This window comes from Puntigrus tetrazona, chromosome 21 (assembly GCF_018831695.1).
Source record: "Puntigrus tetrazona isolate hp1 chromosome 21, ASM1883169v1, whole genome shotgun sequence".
Taxonomy (NCBI): domain Eukaryota; kingdom Metazoa; phylum Chordata; class Actinopteri; order Cypriniformes; family Cyprinidae; genus Puntigrus; species Puntigrus tetrazona.
The window spans coordinates 6,428,490-6,444,230 of record NC_056719.1 but is presented as its reverse complement, the minus strand read 5'-3'; the positions used below and the strand labels follow the sequence as shown (position 1 = coordinate 6,444,230).

The 15,741-nt window shown below is 36.0% G+C and overlaps 1 protein-coding gene across 4 annotated transcripts in view; it reads left to right on the top strand.

The window, feature by feature from the left end:
- Positions 1-15,741, top strand: part of myo5b (myosin VB) — a 44,439-nt gene that overhangs the window by 8,023 nt on the left and 20,675 nt on the right. For 3 of the 4 annotated variants that reach the window (XM_043221273.1, XM_043221272.1, XM_043221274.1), the window contains exons 2-9: positions 7,995-8,105; positions 8,701-8,872; positions 11,109-11,253; positions 13,393-13,549; positions 14,236-14,379; positions 14,467-14,548; positions 15,347-15,454; positions 15,559-15,668. In XM_043221273.1, the coding sequence (XP_043077208.1) occupies positions 7,995-8,105; positions 8,701-8,872; positions 11,109-11,253; positions 13,393-13,549; positions 14,236-14,379; positions 14,467-14,548; positions 15,347-15,454; positions 15,559-15,668 (1,029 nt within the window). Of the gene's footprint in view, positions 1-7,994; positions 8,106-8,700; positions 8,873-11,108; positions 11,254-13,392; positions 13,550-14,235; positions 14,380-14,466; positions 14,549-15,346; positions 15,455-15,558; positions 15,669-15,741 lie in introns of those variants that run through there. The other variant, XM_043221275.1, reaches the window with a different exon arrangement.

Sequence of the window (15,741 nt, the reverse complement as noted above, 5' to 3'; positions counted from 1 at the left end):
AGATTTTTGGGATGGCACTTTGAATTCAATGATTTTGGGGTGAGCTATGATTAAATAATGGATTTCAAGTGTGAGAAACCAATAAAGATTTTTCAGAAGCCTTTTTCTGATGCTCTACTTTGCCATACATTCTTTAGATTTCCTGTCACTTCAACGCACTCATCTTCCATGCCAGTTTTTCCAGACTCACAGGAAAAGTTGATGAGCAAGTTTCTCAGTCAATTCAGCATTTCTCTGTGGAACCGGTATTGATTAATCCATGTGAAAAATCCCTGTGAATAACAGAGTCGGTTATGAAATATTATTAGTAATTCTACTTTATATTAAAGGGATAGTTCACACAAAAATGTAAATGTTGTCAATCAGTGGGGAGATAATTACTGATTATAATGACTTAGTACTGTCTCTTTACGCGTCAGGCCTCTTAAACACAACACCATGTCTGCATTTGTTATTTACTAACCAGCACAACACTGCTTAAAACTTGCTTTTGAATAGTAAGTAGCAGATTCTTTAAATAAGAAAACGTAACGTTACTTGTGAGTCAGAAGTGCCAGTCTGTCCACGGCTTTGTGCATGGCTACTCACTCAGGTTCATGGAATTAGTTCTCCATAAAATATACTGAGCGCATCTGAATATATGGGTTGAACTTTTCTGGAGCAGTGTTAACTGATGGATTCTAGTTGTTTCCCCTTTTGGAAGCCCAAAGAAAGTAGTTTTTACAATGAAACACTGCATCTCCAGAACATGGCGCCGGCAATAACACTATAGCAAAAATAACAATTATCCCACACAGTGATGTAGAGAAGTGAGGATGTGTTTAAATGAGGCATTTTAGAAAGACGTGGTCGACCAATATCTCTTTGGTTTTAAGACTTTAGGGATCTTATCTATGCACTAACAACTTGTAACCTTTCAAAGATAACAGAAAACTTAAAAATTGCAACATATGACCCCTTTAAATAACTTGCTGTCTTAATTCCTTCCTTCAGTATTATGTGTGAAGCAAAGTTTCTTACGCGATCGTATGTAATGAAACGGTATTCACGTCATTAGAAGATTCAGTCTTTTTATGGTGCCAGTTGTGATGATGTCATAGTATGTGCTCAGGCGGTTATGAAAGGATATTGTAGCCAATACAAGCTGCCAAATCTTTAATCTTAACCCTAATCTTACATAATCTGCCAATCATGCATTCTTTCCCTTCAACTGAATTCTTCCACACTAAGTTTAAGAACATTACAGTCAGGATTGAGTGCACACTGTATGGGTGTGTTTCGATGTTTTTTTTTTTTTTTTTTAAAAATAGGACATGTTAATTTATTATATGAAAGGGGACCAGTGTTTCAATTTGGTTTTATTGGGCTTCACCCCTCCTGAGCCTATAGTGTGGTTGTTTATGTTGTCATTGTGTTGGTAATGAGGCATTTGTTCATTCACTATGTTCATAAATATAAAATTAGGTCTCAGTTTATGTAATGTGACATGATTGTACCACATACAGTTGGCTTTTTCCTTCATTTATTACCATGTCCATATCAGCCCCATCATCTGAAATCTCAGCAAAAGTAGTGATAAGATCCAAAACCTTCAATATGTTCAGATTAGATTTTTTTTTTGTATATAAGATATAATTCTACATTGTTTCAAATGTTGTCAATAAAACATTATACAAGCATTTTATTTTGAAGGCACAATATTTAAGATCGTCCTCATAAAATATCCAAGAACTGGATATTACATTTGTCTTACATTTCATGCAGCCGTGTACTTCCAGAGGATTTGTAAAGAAAATTCAGTTAAATCACTAAATTAAAACGATTACAACACAGATTAAATGTTAACTGATATTAATGCTTACCAGACTTTTTCTGTGACTGGCAGATTAATTACTTATCAAAATTATTAGCAAATTTTTGCATTTGTTGCAGCAATAGTTTTGATATGCGGTCTTGGTATGCATTTGATATGCATCCTGAACCAGAAATAGGATTTCTTTAAAGCGCCACATCTATTTAAAAAAATATGCATGTCATCATGTATCATTACTGTGAATTTGAATTATGTTAATTAACCCAAATACTGCAAAGCTGATCTGTAAACACTGATGTAATGCTATGCCCTTAGGTATAATGGTCTAATGAGCCGATACAGGCGATATTTTGTTTACAATCTTTACCCTTTAACTGTTGGTACTTCCTTGACAACGTAGAAAAACACCCAGGCCTCCCGTCAGAATCCTCTGCTGAGGCTGTCATAATAGACTCCCATGTTTTGTCATCAGAGAATGATTTACAAGCCAAATAAGCGGATGGTCTCGCGCAGCATCATTTGCATGTGGCCTACTCTACTGAAACACCTCTATATTCGGGCAACTGAGAAACTAATGAGATCATAGCATCATATTTCAGTTCATTTCGCTTTCTGTACAGACGGCCATCTGTGGAGTTTCTCTGCTGCATGGACCTAAAGCTTTCAAAAGGAAAGCTAAACAAGTTTTATTCAGAATGTATGTAATATATAAAGAAGTGAACGTAGACCACCGATGTCAAGACAAGGTTTTCATCTGTGGAAGAAACGCCATTAAATGACTTAGAACGTCAAAAAATGTTATGAGTTTGATCAATCCAAGGGATCATTTACATTTTTAGGTGAACTTTTAAATATGCGAAATCAATATGTTCAATCAAGTTTACGTTAGCCTGTAGCTCCAGTATTTGTCAGAGGTGATGCAGGTCTTCGTGGGATAAGTTGCATTTGCTTATCACTCCTGTCCCAGATTCCTCGTACCTGCATAGAGTTCCTGAAATGTCTGTGGTGTGTGTTTTGAATATTCTTGAATGGCCGAGTTTCCAGGCTATTCTATAGAGCGTTTTTTTTTTTTTTTTTTTTTTGATTTGACAGTTAAAACAGGTCAGTTTTGATCTGTATCAGCAGTTATAGATTGCTCAGGTGTGAACCCAGCCATTAAGGTATTATTCACAAAGGTTTAGTCAAAGGAAGTTTCCAGGCCACAGATGAAGTCCAATTGCACAGCATAATCCTAAATGGCTAGATCCAGTTCAGGTTTGTAGGGGTTCTATTTTTACAAAGTCCATTAGATATGTACTTTAGCACCAAAGGGTATTTTTGATAAGATTGAAAACCATATTTCAGAGTATTTATGCAACTGTTGTGCATACTCATCTGTGTGAGAGGGCACACATGGGACATTATGAGCCAGGGGCCAGTGTGGCTCAACAAAACCTTGTCTTTGTATTTTGGATTCTTTAAACAGAAAAATCTAAAAACGGAATATATTTGAAAAATAACTTTTTTTGTAACATAAGCATCCTGTCACTTCTGATAAATGTAATGAGGGCTTGCTGTTATGTTTCATTATGTATTATTTTTATTATTGTTGTTGTTATTATTTTGAATCTCACTGCAGAATCTTAAACAGTGGGGTATTTTGGTAAAATGCTGTGCTCCGTTTCGTATTCTTAAAAATAAATGCCACCTGTTTTAGAATAAATGTAATGTGCATTTATAATAAATTAGAAATACCATGCCACTGTCTAGCAAGTTGTGACTCGCTGGTTGCAAAGACTGGACCCTTAAGGGGACAGCTTACTTGTTTTCCACTTCATGAAAGTTACGTAGTGCTCCAAAAAGTTTAAGATGAGTCTACCATCAGCTCTTATTATCATCAAGCTACTTGAGTCTCTTTAGCCCTTTGAACAGCCTTAACGCTACACTGAAACATTGTAAGATGGAGTGTTGTAACGGACTGCAAAACCACACAGGACCCCTGCTGTTCAGTCAAAATATGTTTCCGCTGTATCTTTGTGAATCTCACTGTTTGCTCCCTTTTTCTTTTGTGTTTCTGCCTGAAGTGCAGCGCAGGCTCCTAAAAGCCAGACTGTCTATGTTCTGTACGTCCTGACATTTCACTCGTCTCGTTAAAGTACGTCCCCATTGTGTCAGACCAGATCAGATGAGCCCGAACTCTAAAGCTCGAGATAAACCATGCAAATTTTATTTATTTTTTTTTGTCAGAATGTGTGATGATCCCAGATCTCACCGTTCAGTCAAGCCGTAGGTGTGACTTGGAAATTTAGGCTAAGTCGTATGTTTAAATCGGGTGTCAAGAATGAACAATAATCACTTCCTTGCCTCGCATACAGTTAGTTTTAGACATTCGGGGACGCATGTGATTTCTGCAACGTGTTAACTGTCACGTGGGTAATACCAGCACGCTCAAAATCTGCATAGATTCAGCAGTATCTGCGGTATCTCTCACTCCGTCTCTAACTAGGATCGAAAACGCTGTTGTCAGCTGGGAAGGCTCTGATATGGAGCGACTTCAGTGGAGAAGACGGTGCAAAGTTCAGGCGTAACAGGAAGGGCTAGAGTTGTCTTTTCCACATTACTGTACACAATTGAGGGCTACTTCTGTTTGTGGGACAATAAATCAAACTATTTTATATATCCCATTCATTTCATAGGGTTTTTTTAATGTTTATGTTTTTAAAAAAATTTACTTATTCACACCACTGTGTCAGCACATGTTTAGTACGTTTTATAGAAGATCTGTTTTTCAAAAGGTGACATTAAAACCAATAATTTAGGCTATTACACGTAGTGGGTCCGTGATATATTTGAACCATATTGTTTAAACAGTTTTATTTATCTGTATCGGTTGATATTGTAGGGCCCTATGAAATCCATTGTATTTTTTAATTCATTTAAATGGTTGTAGGCTCAAATATAAATTTTATTAATTAAGGTTTAACATTTTTAAGCCCCTATGAATAAAATAGGTCTTTTATTAACTTCATTTCTATTTTGACATGTTGGTGTAAGGACCTTTTTTAAGTTTCTGTTTGTATATGATATGACAATAGTTTTAATCAAAAGAATTTTTAAAATGTTATTGAAGTGACATTTGTAGAGATAATATATAATTTCTTTATGTATCTTACCCATACAGACGTGGACAAAATTGTTGGTACCCTTTGGTCAATGAAAGAAAAACTCACAATGGTCACAGAAATAACTTTAATCTGACAAAAGTAATAATAAATAAAATTCTATAAATGTTAACCAATGAAAGTCAGACATTGTTTTTCAACCATGCTTCAACAGAATTATTAAAAAAATAAACTCATGAAACAGACCTGGACAAAAATGATGGTACCCCTAACTTAATATTTTGTTGCGCAACCTTTGAGGCAATCACTGCAATCAAACGCTTCCTGTAACTGTCAATGAGACTTCTGCACCTCTCAGCAGGTATTTTGGCCCACTCCTCATGAGCAAACTGCTCCAGTTGTGTCCGTTATTTGAAGGGATGCCTTTCCAGACGGCATGTTTCAGCTCCTTCCAAAGATGCTCAATAGGATTGAGGTCAGGGCTCATAGAAGGCCATTTTACAATAGTCCAATTTTTCCTCTTAGCCATTCTTGGGTGTTTTTAGCGGTGTGTTTTGGGTCATTGTCCTGTTACAAGACCCATGACCTGCGAACTGAGACCAAGCTTTCTGACACTGGCTAGTACATTTCTCTAGAATTCCTTGATAGTCTTGAGATTTCATTGTACCCTGCACAGATTCAAGACACCCTGTGCCAGAAGCAGCAAAGCAGCCCCAGAACATAACAGAGCCTCCTCCATGTTTCACAGTAGGGACAGTGTTCTTTTTGGTGATATGCTTCATTTTTTCTGTCTGTGAACATACAGCTGATGTGCCTTGGCAAAACGATTTTTGTCTCATCTGTCCACAGGACATTCTCCCAGAAGCTTTGTGGCTTGTCAACATGTAGTTTGGCATATTCCAGTCTTGCTTTTTTGATTCGTTTTCAACAATGGTGTCCTCCTTGGTCGTCTCCCATGTAGTCCACTTTGGCTCAAACAACGACGGATGGTGCGATCTGACACTGATGTTCCTTGAGCATGAAGTTCACCTTGAATCTCTTTAGAAGTCTTTCTAGGCTCTTTTGACCATTCGGATTATCCGTCTCTTAGATTTGTCATCAATTTTCCTCCTGCGACGCAGGAGGTTGGCTACAGTCCCATGGATCTTAAACTTCTGAATAATATGTGCAACTGTAGTCACAGGAACATCTAGTTGGAGATGGTCTTATAGCCTTTACCTTTAACATGCTTGTCTATTCTAATATTCTTGAGAGACAACTCTTTCCTTTGCTTCCTCTGGTCCATGCCTGTTTCGTGAGTTTATTTTTTTAAATAATTCTGTTGAAGGATGGTTGAAAAACAATGTCTGACTTTCATTGGTTAACATTTATAGAATTTTATTTATTATTACTTTTGTCAGATAACAGTTATTTCTGTGACCATTGTGACTTTTTCTTTCATTGACCAAAGGGTACCAACAATTTTGTCCACGTCTGTATATTATGGCAGAGGCTGAAAAGGTGCTTTTGTAGTAAATGAAACCGTGTATCTGTGACTTTTACACAGAAAAGCAGAACATGCAGGAATCATATTTAAATAGTATTTTTCAGAGACATTTGTCCATAATATCACATTTAGTTAACTTTTGATGTATACATATACATTTGGTCAATTTCATACTACACATTATACTGTATATTTAGTTTTTATTACTGCGTTCCACGATTCTGTCTGCATTTTCTGCGTTATTACATTTAGATCATCTCGCACTCAAAGTTAATTTTTAAAAACACTAATAATTTAATCAAATTTAATAAAACTGTTACATACTGTTGGTCTCAGCAAGCATTTTAAAATTGAGGAAGTGCTGTATTTAAAATGACAACTGAACATTTTATCACCATTGGTTCAACCTTATGTTGCTTTAAAAGTGTATGACTTTGTTCATGAAGCACAAAAGCATTTTATAGATTGTTGGGAACCAAACCATTTTGGTGACTGCTGATTTAAAAAAAAAAAAACTTGAATGAGACATTCTCCAGAATATGTTGTTTTATGCTGCGCTGAGGAAAGTAAGTCATACAAGTTTAGAAAGGCAAAATTGTCTTTTTTGGCTCAAATATCTCTTATATTGTTAATCTCAGTTCCAGTGGGATACTGAGGATTTTACAAGAGTGTTTGACTGGTTGCTGCTTAATTTGAGAGCATGATTTATTAGTTAAGAATCTATTAAAGCTGATCACACAGAATTGTAGTGGATTTAGTGACTAAATGTGCTTCTAATAAACTTGCAGCTCTTTAAGCGGCTTATACCGACTGAGTGTCTTTTGTGGATTTTTTTTGAAGGTCAAGAGCAGTGTTCTTTACACGCAGATTGTCAGCGGAAACTTACTTCTAACTGCCTTCAGGAGAGATAACAGCACTCTCTCATTACATGCTCTCAGCCTTCAGCTGGCTTTCACTTGATCACCAACACAAACATTGAGACACTGGGAGAAAAAGAAAAATGGTTTATCATTTACATTTACATTACATTTAGTCATTTTGCAGACGCTTTTATCCAAATTAGTGGTGTGTTATTTTTCTTTGATTCATGAATCTGTTACTTTATTTAATACCTTGGCTAAAGCTTAGGACTAACAGGAACGGAATCCTGGGTAATGCAGACCTCTATCTGTCATGTTGGCCAAGCAGGTGTCCAGCAGCTATTAATATATTAACTATAAGAGTATGCGCTAGAATACCACTTGAATACATCTAGTAATTGCTTTAAGCGTATCAGATTGTCTCATTTTTCAGGGCAGAAAACCTCAATCACATACGCATTTAAGTATTTTTTCTTCTCTAAATAATAGTATGTCCTGCTGCAGTTCTAATTTATCTCTGTTAACTTTTCAGCCTGTACTGCTGATCCTCCAGTTATATCCAGAGACTGCTGATAAAAGCATTGCAAGCTTTTCTGTATTCAGCTTTATTCAGTTTTGCCTGTTCCTCATTGTGAAGATGAATGGCCATTTGGGTTGTTGTTTCATGAACATAAAATCACGATTTTGATTTCAAATAGTTGATTGTAAAATGTTTTTTTTAATCTGCGTTTCAGTACACCCGGGTTTGGATCCCTGACCCAGAAGAGGTTTGGAAGTCGGCTGAAATCATCAAGGATTATAAGGAGGGAGACACAGTGCTTCATCTCAAATTAGAAGATGAATCGGTAGGCAAAAACCTCCCCATTGTCTTCCACCAATAAATCTAGAATGGACTTTAATGACTTGTTTTATTGGTAATAAATTAAAACGGCAGTTGCTGAAAATAAAGAAATGTGCCCTAGTTGACATATTTAGTGAAAAAAAATAAAATAAAATGTAATTTTTTTTTTTTTCCCTTAAACTACAAAACAAAAAAATATTTCAGTCATGACACAGCAATTGTGAAGTACACCAGATCCGAACGCTTCCTGAAATAGTCTGGGTTTCACCGTACTGAGGAAAGTGTGTCTTATGAATCATTAATCATGTTTTGGTGTCTAAGAAGCGCAGGCCCTGAGAGGGAAGATTGTACGCCATATTCTCGAGTGTATTATCAAAAAACAATGTTGGGGAAACCTAAATAAACCAGTAGATGAAATAAAGATCAGCATAACTTATTGAAGCCCTTGTGCCTGTAATGCATTACCAACACGGTCTCAGTCTGCCAAAACACACTTTTTGACTCTTGAAGCCTGTGGAGTTACTTGACATTTTAGTTTGAATCCAATCCATTTCTAATCTACCGTTTCTTCTTAATGGCATTACTGTCTCTATTCCTAGACGTTAGAATATTCAATTGGTCCCAAAGACAATCCTCTCCCGTTTCTTCGGAATCCTGATATTCTGGTAGGAGAGAATGACCTCACAGCTCTCAGCTACCTCCACGAGCCTGCTGTGCTCCACAACCTCAAGGTCCGCTTCCTCGAGTCCAATCATATTTACACCTACTGCGGTAAGTGTGTGTGCGTTTCAAAGAAAATGGCTTAATAGATTTATTTTTAATTTGTTTAAATCACCTTTATATTTGTTTTTTAATCTGACTCGTGTCATAAATAAACATGTGAAAGGAAAAAAGACATAAAAGTCCATATAAATTAACATATAAATGTTTAATTAAAATCTATTTAACTGTGTAAAAATAAATACGTACAAAAAGTTAAAGTTTAAAAGAACAAAAAGCAAAGAGAACTATAAAGAATTATTTCCTTTTTATTTGAGCTTTTTCATAATTGTTATACTGACCATTAGCAGTGCTTTTTTTTTTTAGGAATCATTCATAATTTTAAAAGCATTATTTTGATCATTAAAGGGGTCATATGACGTTGCTAAAAATAACATTATTTGGCGTAATGCAATATGTTTATGTGATTTTTAAGTTAAAAAAAAAACTATACATTTATTGTTTCTCATCTAAGCACTGCCTTACAAAACAAGTTAATTTATACAAAGCTTATCATTCTAAAGCGAGGTGTGCTCTTATTGGCCAGCTATCTAGTGTGTTGTGATTGGCCGGAAATGTTACACCCCTTACCATAGCGTGATGCAGCGTTCCAGTGCTCTCTCACCAAAACAGTAAAACATATTACAAATGCATTTGTTGCCAGTGGAGACATAATTACTGATTATCATGACTTAGTGCTGTCTTTTTACACGTCACATTGCATCGCGCTTCGTAAACACTGCGCCATGTCTGCATTTGTGATCAAAGAAACAACAAGCATTAATGTTACCATTCACTGCTGAAAACTTGCATTTACATTCTCTGTGTTCAGGAAATAGTCCTTCGTATATGCACTGAACACACTATAATATTTGTGATGAACTGTTCTGGAACAGTGTTGTAAAAACAACGTAACCACTGATTTCTAGTTGCGTTCTCTTTTGGAAGCACAAAGAAAGTAGTTTCACTTTCACAACGACGCACCGTGTCTCCAGAACATGGCGCCGCAGCAACACTACAGTGAGAATAATAGCTCCGCCGCCTTTCTTTGCGTAAACATATGGGCAGTGTTATGAAATGAATACCACTCTGTGATGTAGAGAAGTGGAGGCGTGTTTAAACGAGCTGTTTTAGGGGTGTGGATAAGTCATAACTTTTTTATATCTTTAATAACTTTTTGGTTTTGATACTTCAGTGTTTCCAACTTTAGGTTGTAACACCGCTCGTAACTCCCCAAAGATAAAGGAAAACTTGAAAGTGCATCATTCCACCCTTTAAGTTACTACGATAATAAAATATTAATTGACTTCCAGTGACATTTTTAAATGTCCTGCAGTTGTTGTTCTATCCTCCCAGATTTTTTTTAGGATTAATATCTTGCATAGTTTTTCCTCAATTTTGAATGTGGCGAATGTCCTGATTTAATTGCAGTTTAACTCTTCATTGTAGTTACTGTCTTGTGAGACGGATTTAGTTTTCTTGAATGGGGTTCTCTGGGCTTCTTGCAAGTACTTCTCACCAACTGTACAAATGCTAATTGCGTATCCAGGGTCAACAGGCTTTTCTGAAGAGTAACAAAGGCAGCATCTCTGTTTAATCAACACTCATTAAATGCAGGGTTTCCATTAGTTACTGTCCCTATAACAGCATGCTCTTGTTAATAGGTTGTTGCATTTTGGCTTTGCATTTTACTTGTGGGTGTGTCTACCTCTACTGAAAATTTCTTCTTCTAAAAAAAAAAATAAAAAAAGGCATGTTTGAATACTGACACTGGCTGTTGTGATATCTCAGGCAACAAGAATTCTGTTTTACACGCACCTAGGTCATACAGTCTCACAGATATTTAATGTCTTAAAAAGCACGCCCAGCTGTTGTTTGTCTTGTTTTATTGTTGGTTCCGTCTGTTGTGCTTTGTAAAGACTGAATTATTCCCATTATTGTCTCTGTCAGGTCACAACAATGCCTACTGCTTTATGATTCCTCTTTCATGTTTGTTCTTTTTTTACTTTCACAGACGTGTGTGTTTGTGTTCAGTCTTTCAGAACGAGCCTTCGTGCATTAAACTCATTGCTCGCCGTGACATCATTGCAATCTCCCGATATTTTACCTGAGATTCATGAGCAAATATTTAATTAGCTTGTTTATTTTATCAGTTTCAATAAGGTTTTGTCTGATTTAATGTATGTGATACTGTGTATCACCAGTGCTTCAGTTGTAGGTGTAAAGCTATATCGATCTCTGTTTCTAGGGATTGTTTTGGTGGCCATCAACCCGTACGAGCAGCTTCAGATCTATGGAGAAGAAGTCATCAATGCATACAGCGGGCAGAACATGGGGGACATGGATCCTCATATATTTGCTGTGGCAGAGGAAGCGTACAAACAGATGGCCAGGTAATAGTCCCAAACAATAGTTTTTGGTGGTATAAAACATTTTCAGCCATTTTAATAGCTTTAAACACACCCCCTCCTTCAAAACCGCTCATTGAAAACACAAGTCAACAAACCTATACAACATAGTGATTTCTGATTGGTTAACTAAATGGAGGATTTTTTTTATTCCGCAGGGACGAAATAAATGTATTAAAAGAGCGTAAAGATATTTGTACTATTATAAAAGGTTACAAGGTTTTTCTTTTGATCACAGAGAACTCTTTTTGGTAAAAGCCATTCTCGGAATAAGCATTTCTTTAGAAATGTTTAAAAGGGTTATTAGCATCAAGCAAACGTTAAGCCGTTTGTTAAGCTTAGTTGTTTTCTAATAAAGGGCTCAGGGTTCAGGTCTGTGACTTCTACTGGCCATAAACAGGAAATGACATCACATGCTTTGAAAGCTGTGAGTAATCTCAAAGTTCAGCTTGACTCAGTAATGGATAGAGTGGGCAGATAATCACAGAGCACTCAACATCGTTCTTTGAACATTTGTATTTACTTGTGGGGAGTTTTTGTTGCTTGAAACAAAAGACAAAGCCATTTGCACGTCAGGTTTAAGATGGAGCTAAACATCCCACGCTGAGAAAACCTGACTTGTGTAGTGCTGAAGGCCTAAAATAAGCTCAGGCAAAGGAGGGAAAGACAAGGCAAGGCTTGTGGTCGGACTGTGCATTTGATAGGTTTTACACAGCCAGTTTCACTGAATGGACACGTCAATTATTTAAGAGTGTCAAAGTGGCTATCCGCTGCGTTTAGGTTTTCCTGAGGTAGCTCTCTTGGGACGTGTGTGTGTGTGTGTGTACTGCATATAGACCAAGCAGCAACAACGGCATCGGCTGTGGTTTAGATTGGAGGATTTTAACTGCATTTGTCAACTGCAATGAGGCTAGCCTCCAACAAGGAAAAAGGCCATTTGAATATTCTTGGGGTTTTTTTTGCTGTGCACTGCAAAAAAAAAAGGTTTGTGTGTATGTATGTATGCATGTATGTATGTGTGTGTGTGTGTGTGTGTGTATGTGTGTATATATATATATATATATATATATATATATATATATATATATATATTAATTAATTATAATATATATTTATTGTAATATATATTTGGCGCCCCTTTATATTAGTTTGACTTAACTACAAAGGTCAAGCACTAATAGTTTAATACAATGCGTTTATTGTGTGCAAACATGTTTTACATTGTACTTTTATTTAAAAGAAATACCTGTGTGTTAATACATCTCTAATTCATTCCTGTAATTACATTTCTAATTACACTGTTGACCCATCACTCATACCACCAAACCTGTCCCTAACCTTTGTACTTGCATTACACCTCAATAGCAGCAACTACATTTTAATAGTACTGATATTCGTGAGATTGCAGCAAATATATTAGCCTCGTTTTTTTTTTGTTTGTTGTTTTTTGTTTGTTTATTTTATTACTCTATTTGATTTTTAGAATGTAGATCATGGCTCCCCCATAATTCTGAAAACAAAACAATAGACAACCTAACAAAATAATACTTTACTTGATTTTCTGACAAAATGTTTTATTTTAAAGTAGTGTTTTCAAACTAATAATCGCAAATAATCACATCCACAATAAAAGTTTTAGTTCACATAATGTGTGTGTGTGTGTGTGTGTGTATTTATGATGTGTATGTAAATACATACACATGCAGTATATATTTTGAAAATATTTGCATGTATATATTTATATTCATATTTATTTTATATAAATATAATTAATATTTAAACATAACATTTTTTTTTTTAAATGTATACATGCATATGTGTGTATTTATATACATAATAAATAAGAAAAGTACACAGTACATGTATATATGTATGTGTGTATAAGCTATTTCAAACATAAAGCTTAGTCTACATGATGAGCACTGCTTTCTCTGGATCAGCGGCTGTTATTCTGATCATACTTAATTATTTGAGTATTGCATTTTACAGGAAATTTGTTTTATTTGCCTCTTAGTTGTATTTGCTTTATACCAACAAAATATAATTGTATAGTATATAGTTGTATATAGTTGTTCATAGGGACACTGTTTTCATCACCGTTTAAACCTGAATGTTCTCCTGCAGAGATGAAAAGAACCAGTCAATAATTGTGAGTGGCGAGTCTGGAGCTGGCAAAACAGTTTCCGCAAAGTATGCCATGCGCTTCTTTGCCACAGTGGGAGGTTCAGCGAATGACACCAATGTTGAAGAGAAAGTACTGGCCTCCAGCCCCATCATGGAGGTACGCTATGAACAAATTTTTGTGAGAAAATACGACCTAGGTCACCACATGACGTTAATCAGTTGAGAACCGCTTAATTGGCTTGCTTCACAGACACATTACCAGAATAATTTGAGTTCAACTTAATAAACTTGTGCCACCAAGCACTTCCATCATGTGCAGTAGCTGTAAAGGTGCCCTCACTTCACACATCACTCCATCCCATTGCCTCACTTGAGCTGCAAAATTAAACTCAAGAATTGGCAGGCCTGTTTGAACAGATAAGAGCAAAGCAGGCACTTGTGCCCTTCAGGAAGATAATCTGAGTGCCAACGAGAGTGGCCAAATCTCACAGTCAATTTAGAGATATCATTACTGTGGAAATGAGCACTGGTGATAGAAGGGCCTCTTAGGATAAGACATAGACTATCCTAATACTACAGGTGACTCGTAACACCCCAGCTCAGACATACAAATAATCCAAAATCACGGCAATTACACATTACACAAATACACGTAATGTTGCAAACAGGATCTTAGGTTTACGCCTCTTCAGTTATGTTGCATCCCTTGTTGTGAAATTCTTTCTCCACCCTTCTTATGTTCCATTATGAATCAATCATAGTAATTTGAGAACCTCCTTTTTCAGATAAAACCAAACAAAGAGTGACTCAAGCATAAATTTTTTTTTCTCTCCTTCTGTGCAGGCCATTGGAAATGCAAAAACTACCCGCAACGACAACAGCAGCCGCTTCGGGAAATATATCCAGATCGGCTTCGATAGGAGATATCACATTATCGGTGCCAACATGCGAACGTATCTGCTTGAAAAGTCCAGAGTAGTGTTTCAGGTTCGTCTCATGTAGGAATGCTGCTTTAAGATTCATTTGCAGCCTCTTGAGCTTTTCCAAGTGTTGAACATCAATATATTTTTGCAGGCTGAAGAAGAGAGGAACTATCACATCTTCTACCAGCTCTGTGCTTCATCCTCTTTGCCAGAGTTTAAAGATCTTACTTTGAGTAAGTGATCCAGTTTGGCTACTTGTTGCTGTATTTTTGAAATCCCAGTGTTTTAATTTGACATTGACAAGGACTGGGCAGTATGACGATACATATTACTGTTTGATGGCAGAAATAGGTGATATAATATGCTCCTCAATATGATAAAAGATGCATCTCATTTGTCAAATTAATGTAATGTCTTAAAGTATCTTCATTTATTTTTAATGAAATATCCATATACCAATTTATTTAATTAAAATGTAATAAAAATGTATTTGAAAGTATCCCTGGAGATGTGAGGTGTCCAAGTTGCAACATCTAACTACTGGGGTGCTTCAGGGCTCAGTTATTGGACCACTTATGTCTACATGATATCACTTGTTTCTGTCATTCAGAAACATGGCTTTGCATGTTATTGCCATTGCTACTGACACTCTTTTTTATGTATATATCATCATATGTGTACTGAATTTTTGTTTGTTTGTTTGCTTGATTGCTTCTATTTCCCTCATTTGCTAAATGATTAAAGGTAAATGTAATTATTACTAGTTTTTTGATTTCTAATTTATTTTAAAATGTAGTTTATTCCTGTGACAACTAAATTGTTTAGTTTCAGAAATCATTCACTCTTGATTTTGTGCTCCAAAACATTTAGTATTGTTATCAGTGTTGAAAATGCTTAATATTTTAGTGGAAACAGGAATTAATTTTTTATTAAGATTAATTGATGAATACTAAGACGACGTGTCAGTATACATGATTTTGATCTTAATCACAATTTGATCATCAAATTGTCCATTTGCCCGCATGTTTTAGCTAGCGCAGAGGATTTTACCTACACGTCTCTTGGTGAGAACATTTTTATTGAAGGGGTGAATGACGCTGAGGACCTCGTGAAGACAAGAGAGGCTCTTACAATGCTTGGTAAAAACTACAGCAATAAATTTCACTATAACCAATGTTTTGCAACCATCCATACATAGTGTCAAACATAAATATGTATCATGGTGACACTGAGTGCTGTGCAGGTGTGAAAGAGATCCATCAAATGAGCATCTTTAAGATAATTGCCTCCATCTTGCACCTGGGGAACGTGGGGATTGTGTCAGAGAGAGATGGAGAATCCTGCCATATCAACGTAAGTGCATAACAAACAGTGTGTCTGTGTGTTTCTTATTTATTTTAGCACATTACCTCTAAACAGCCGACTA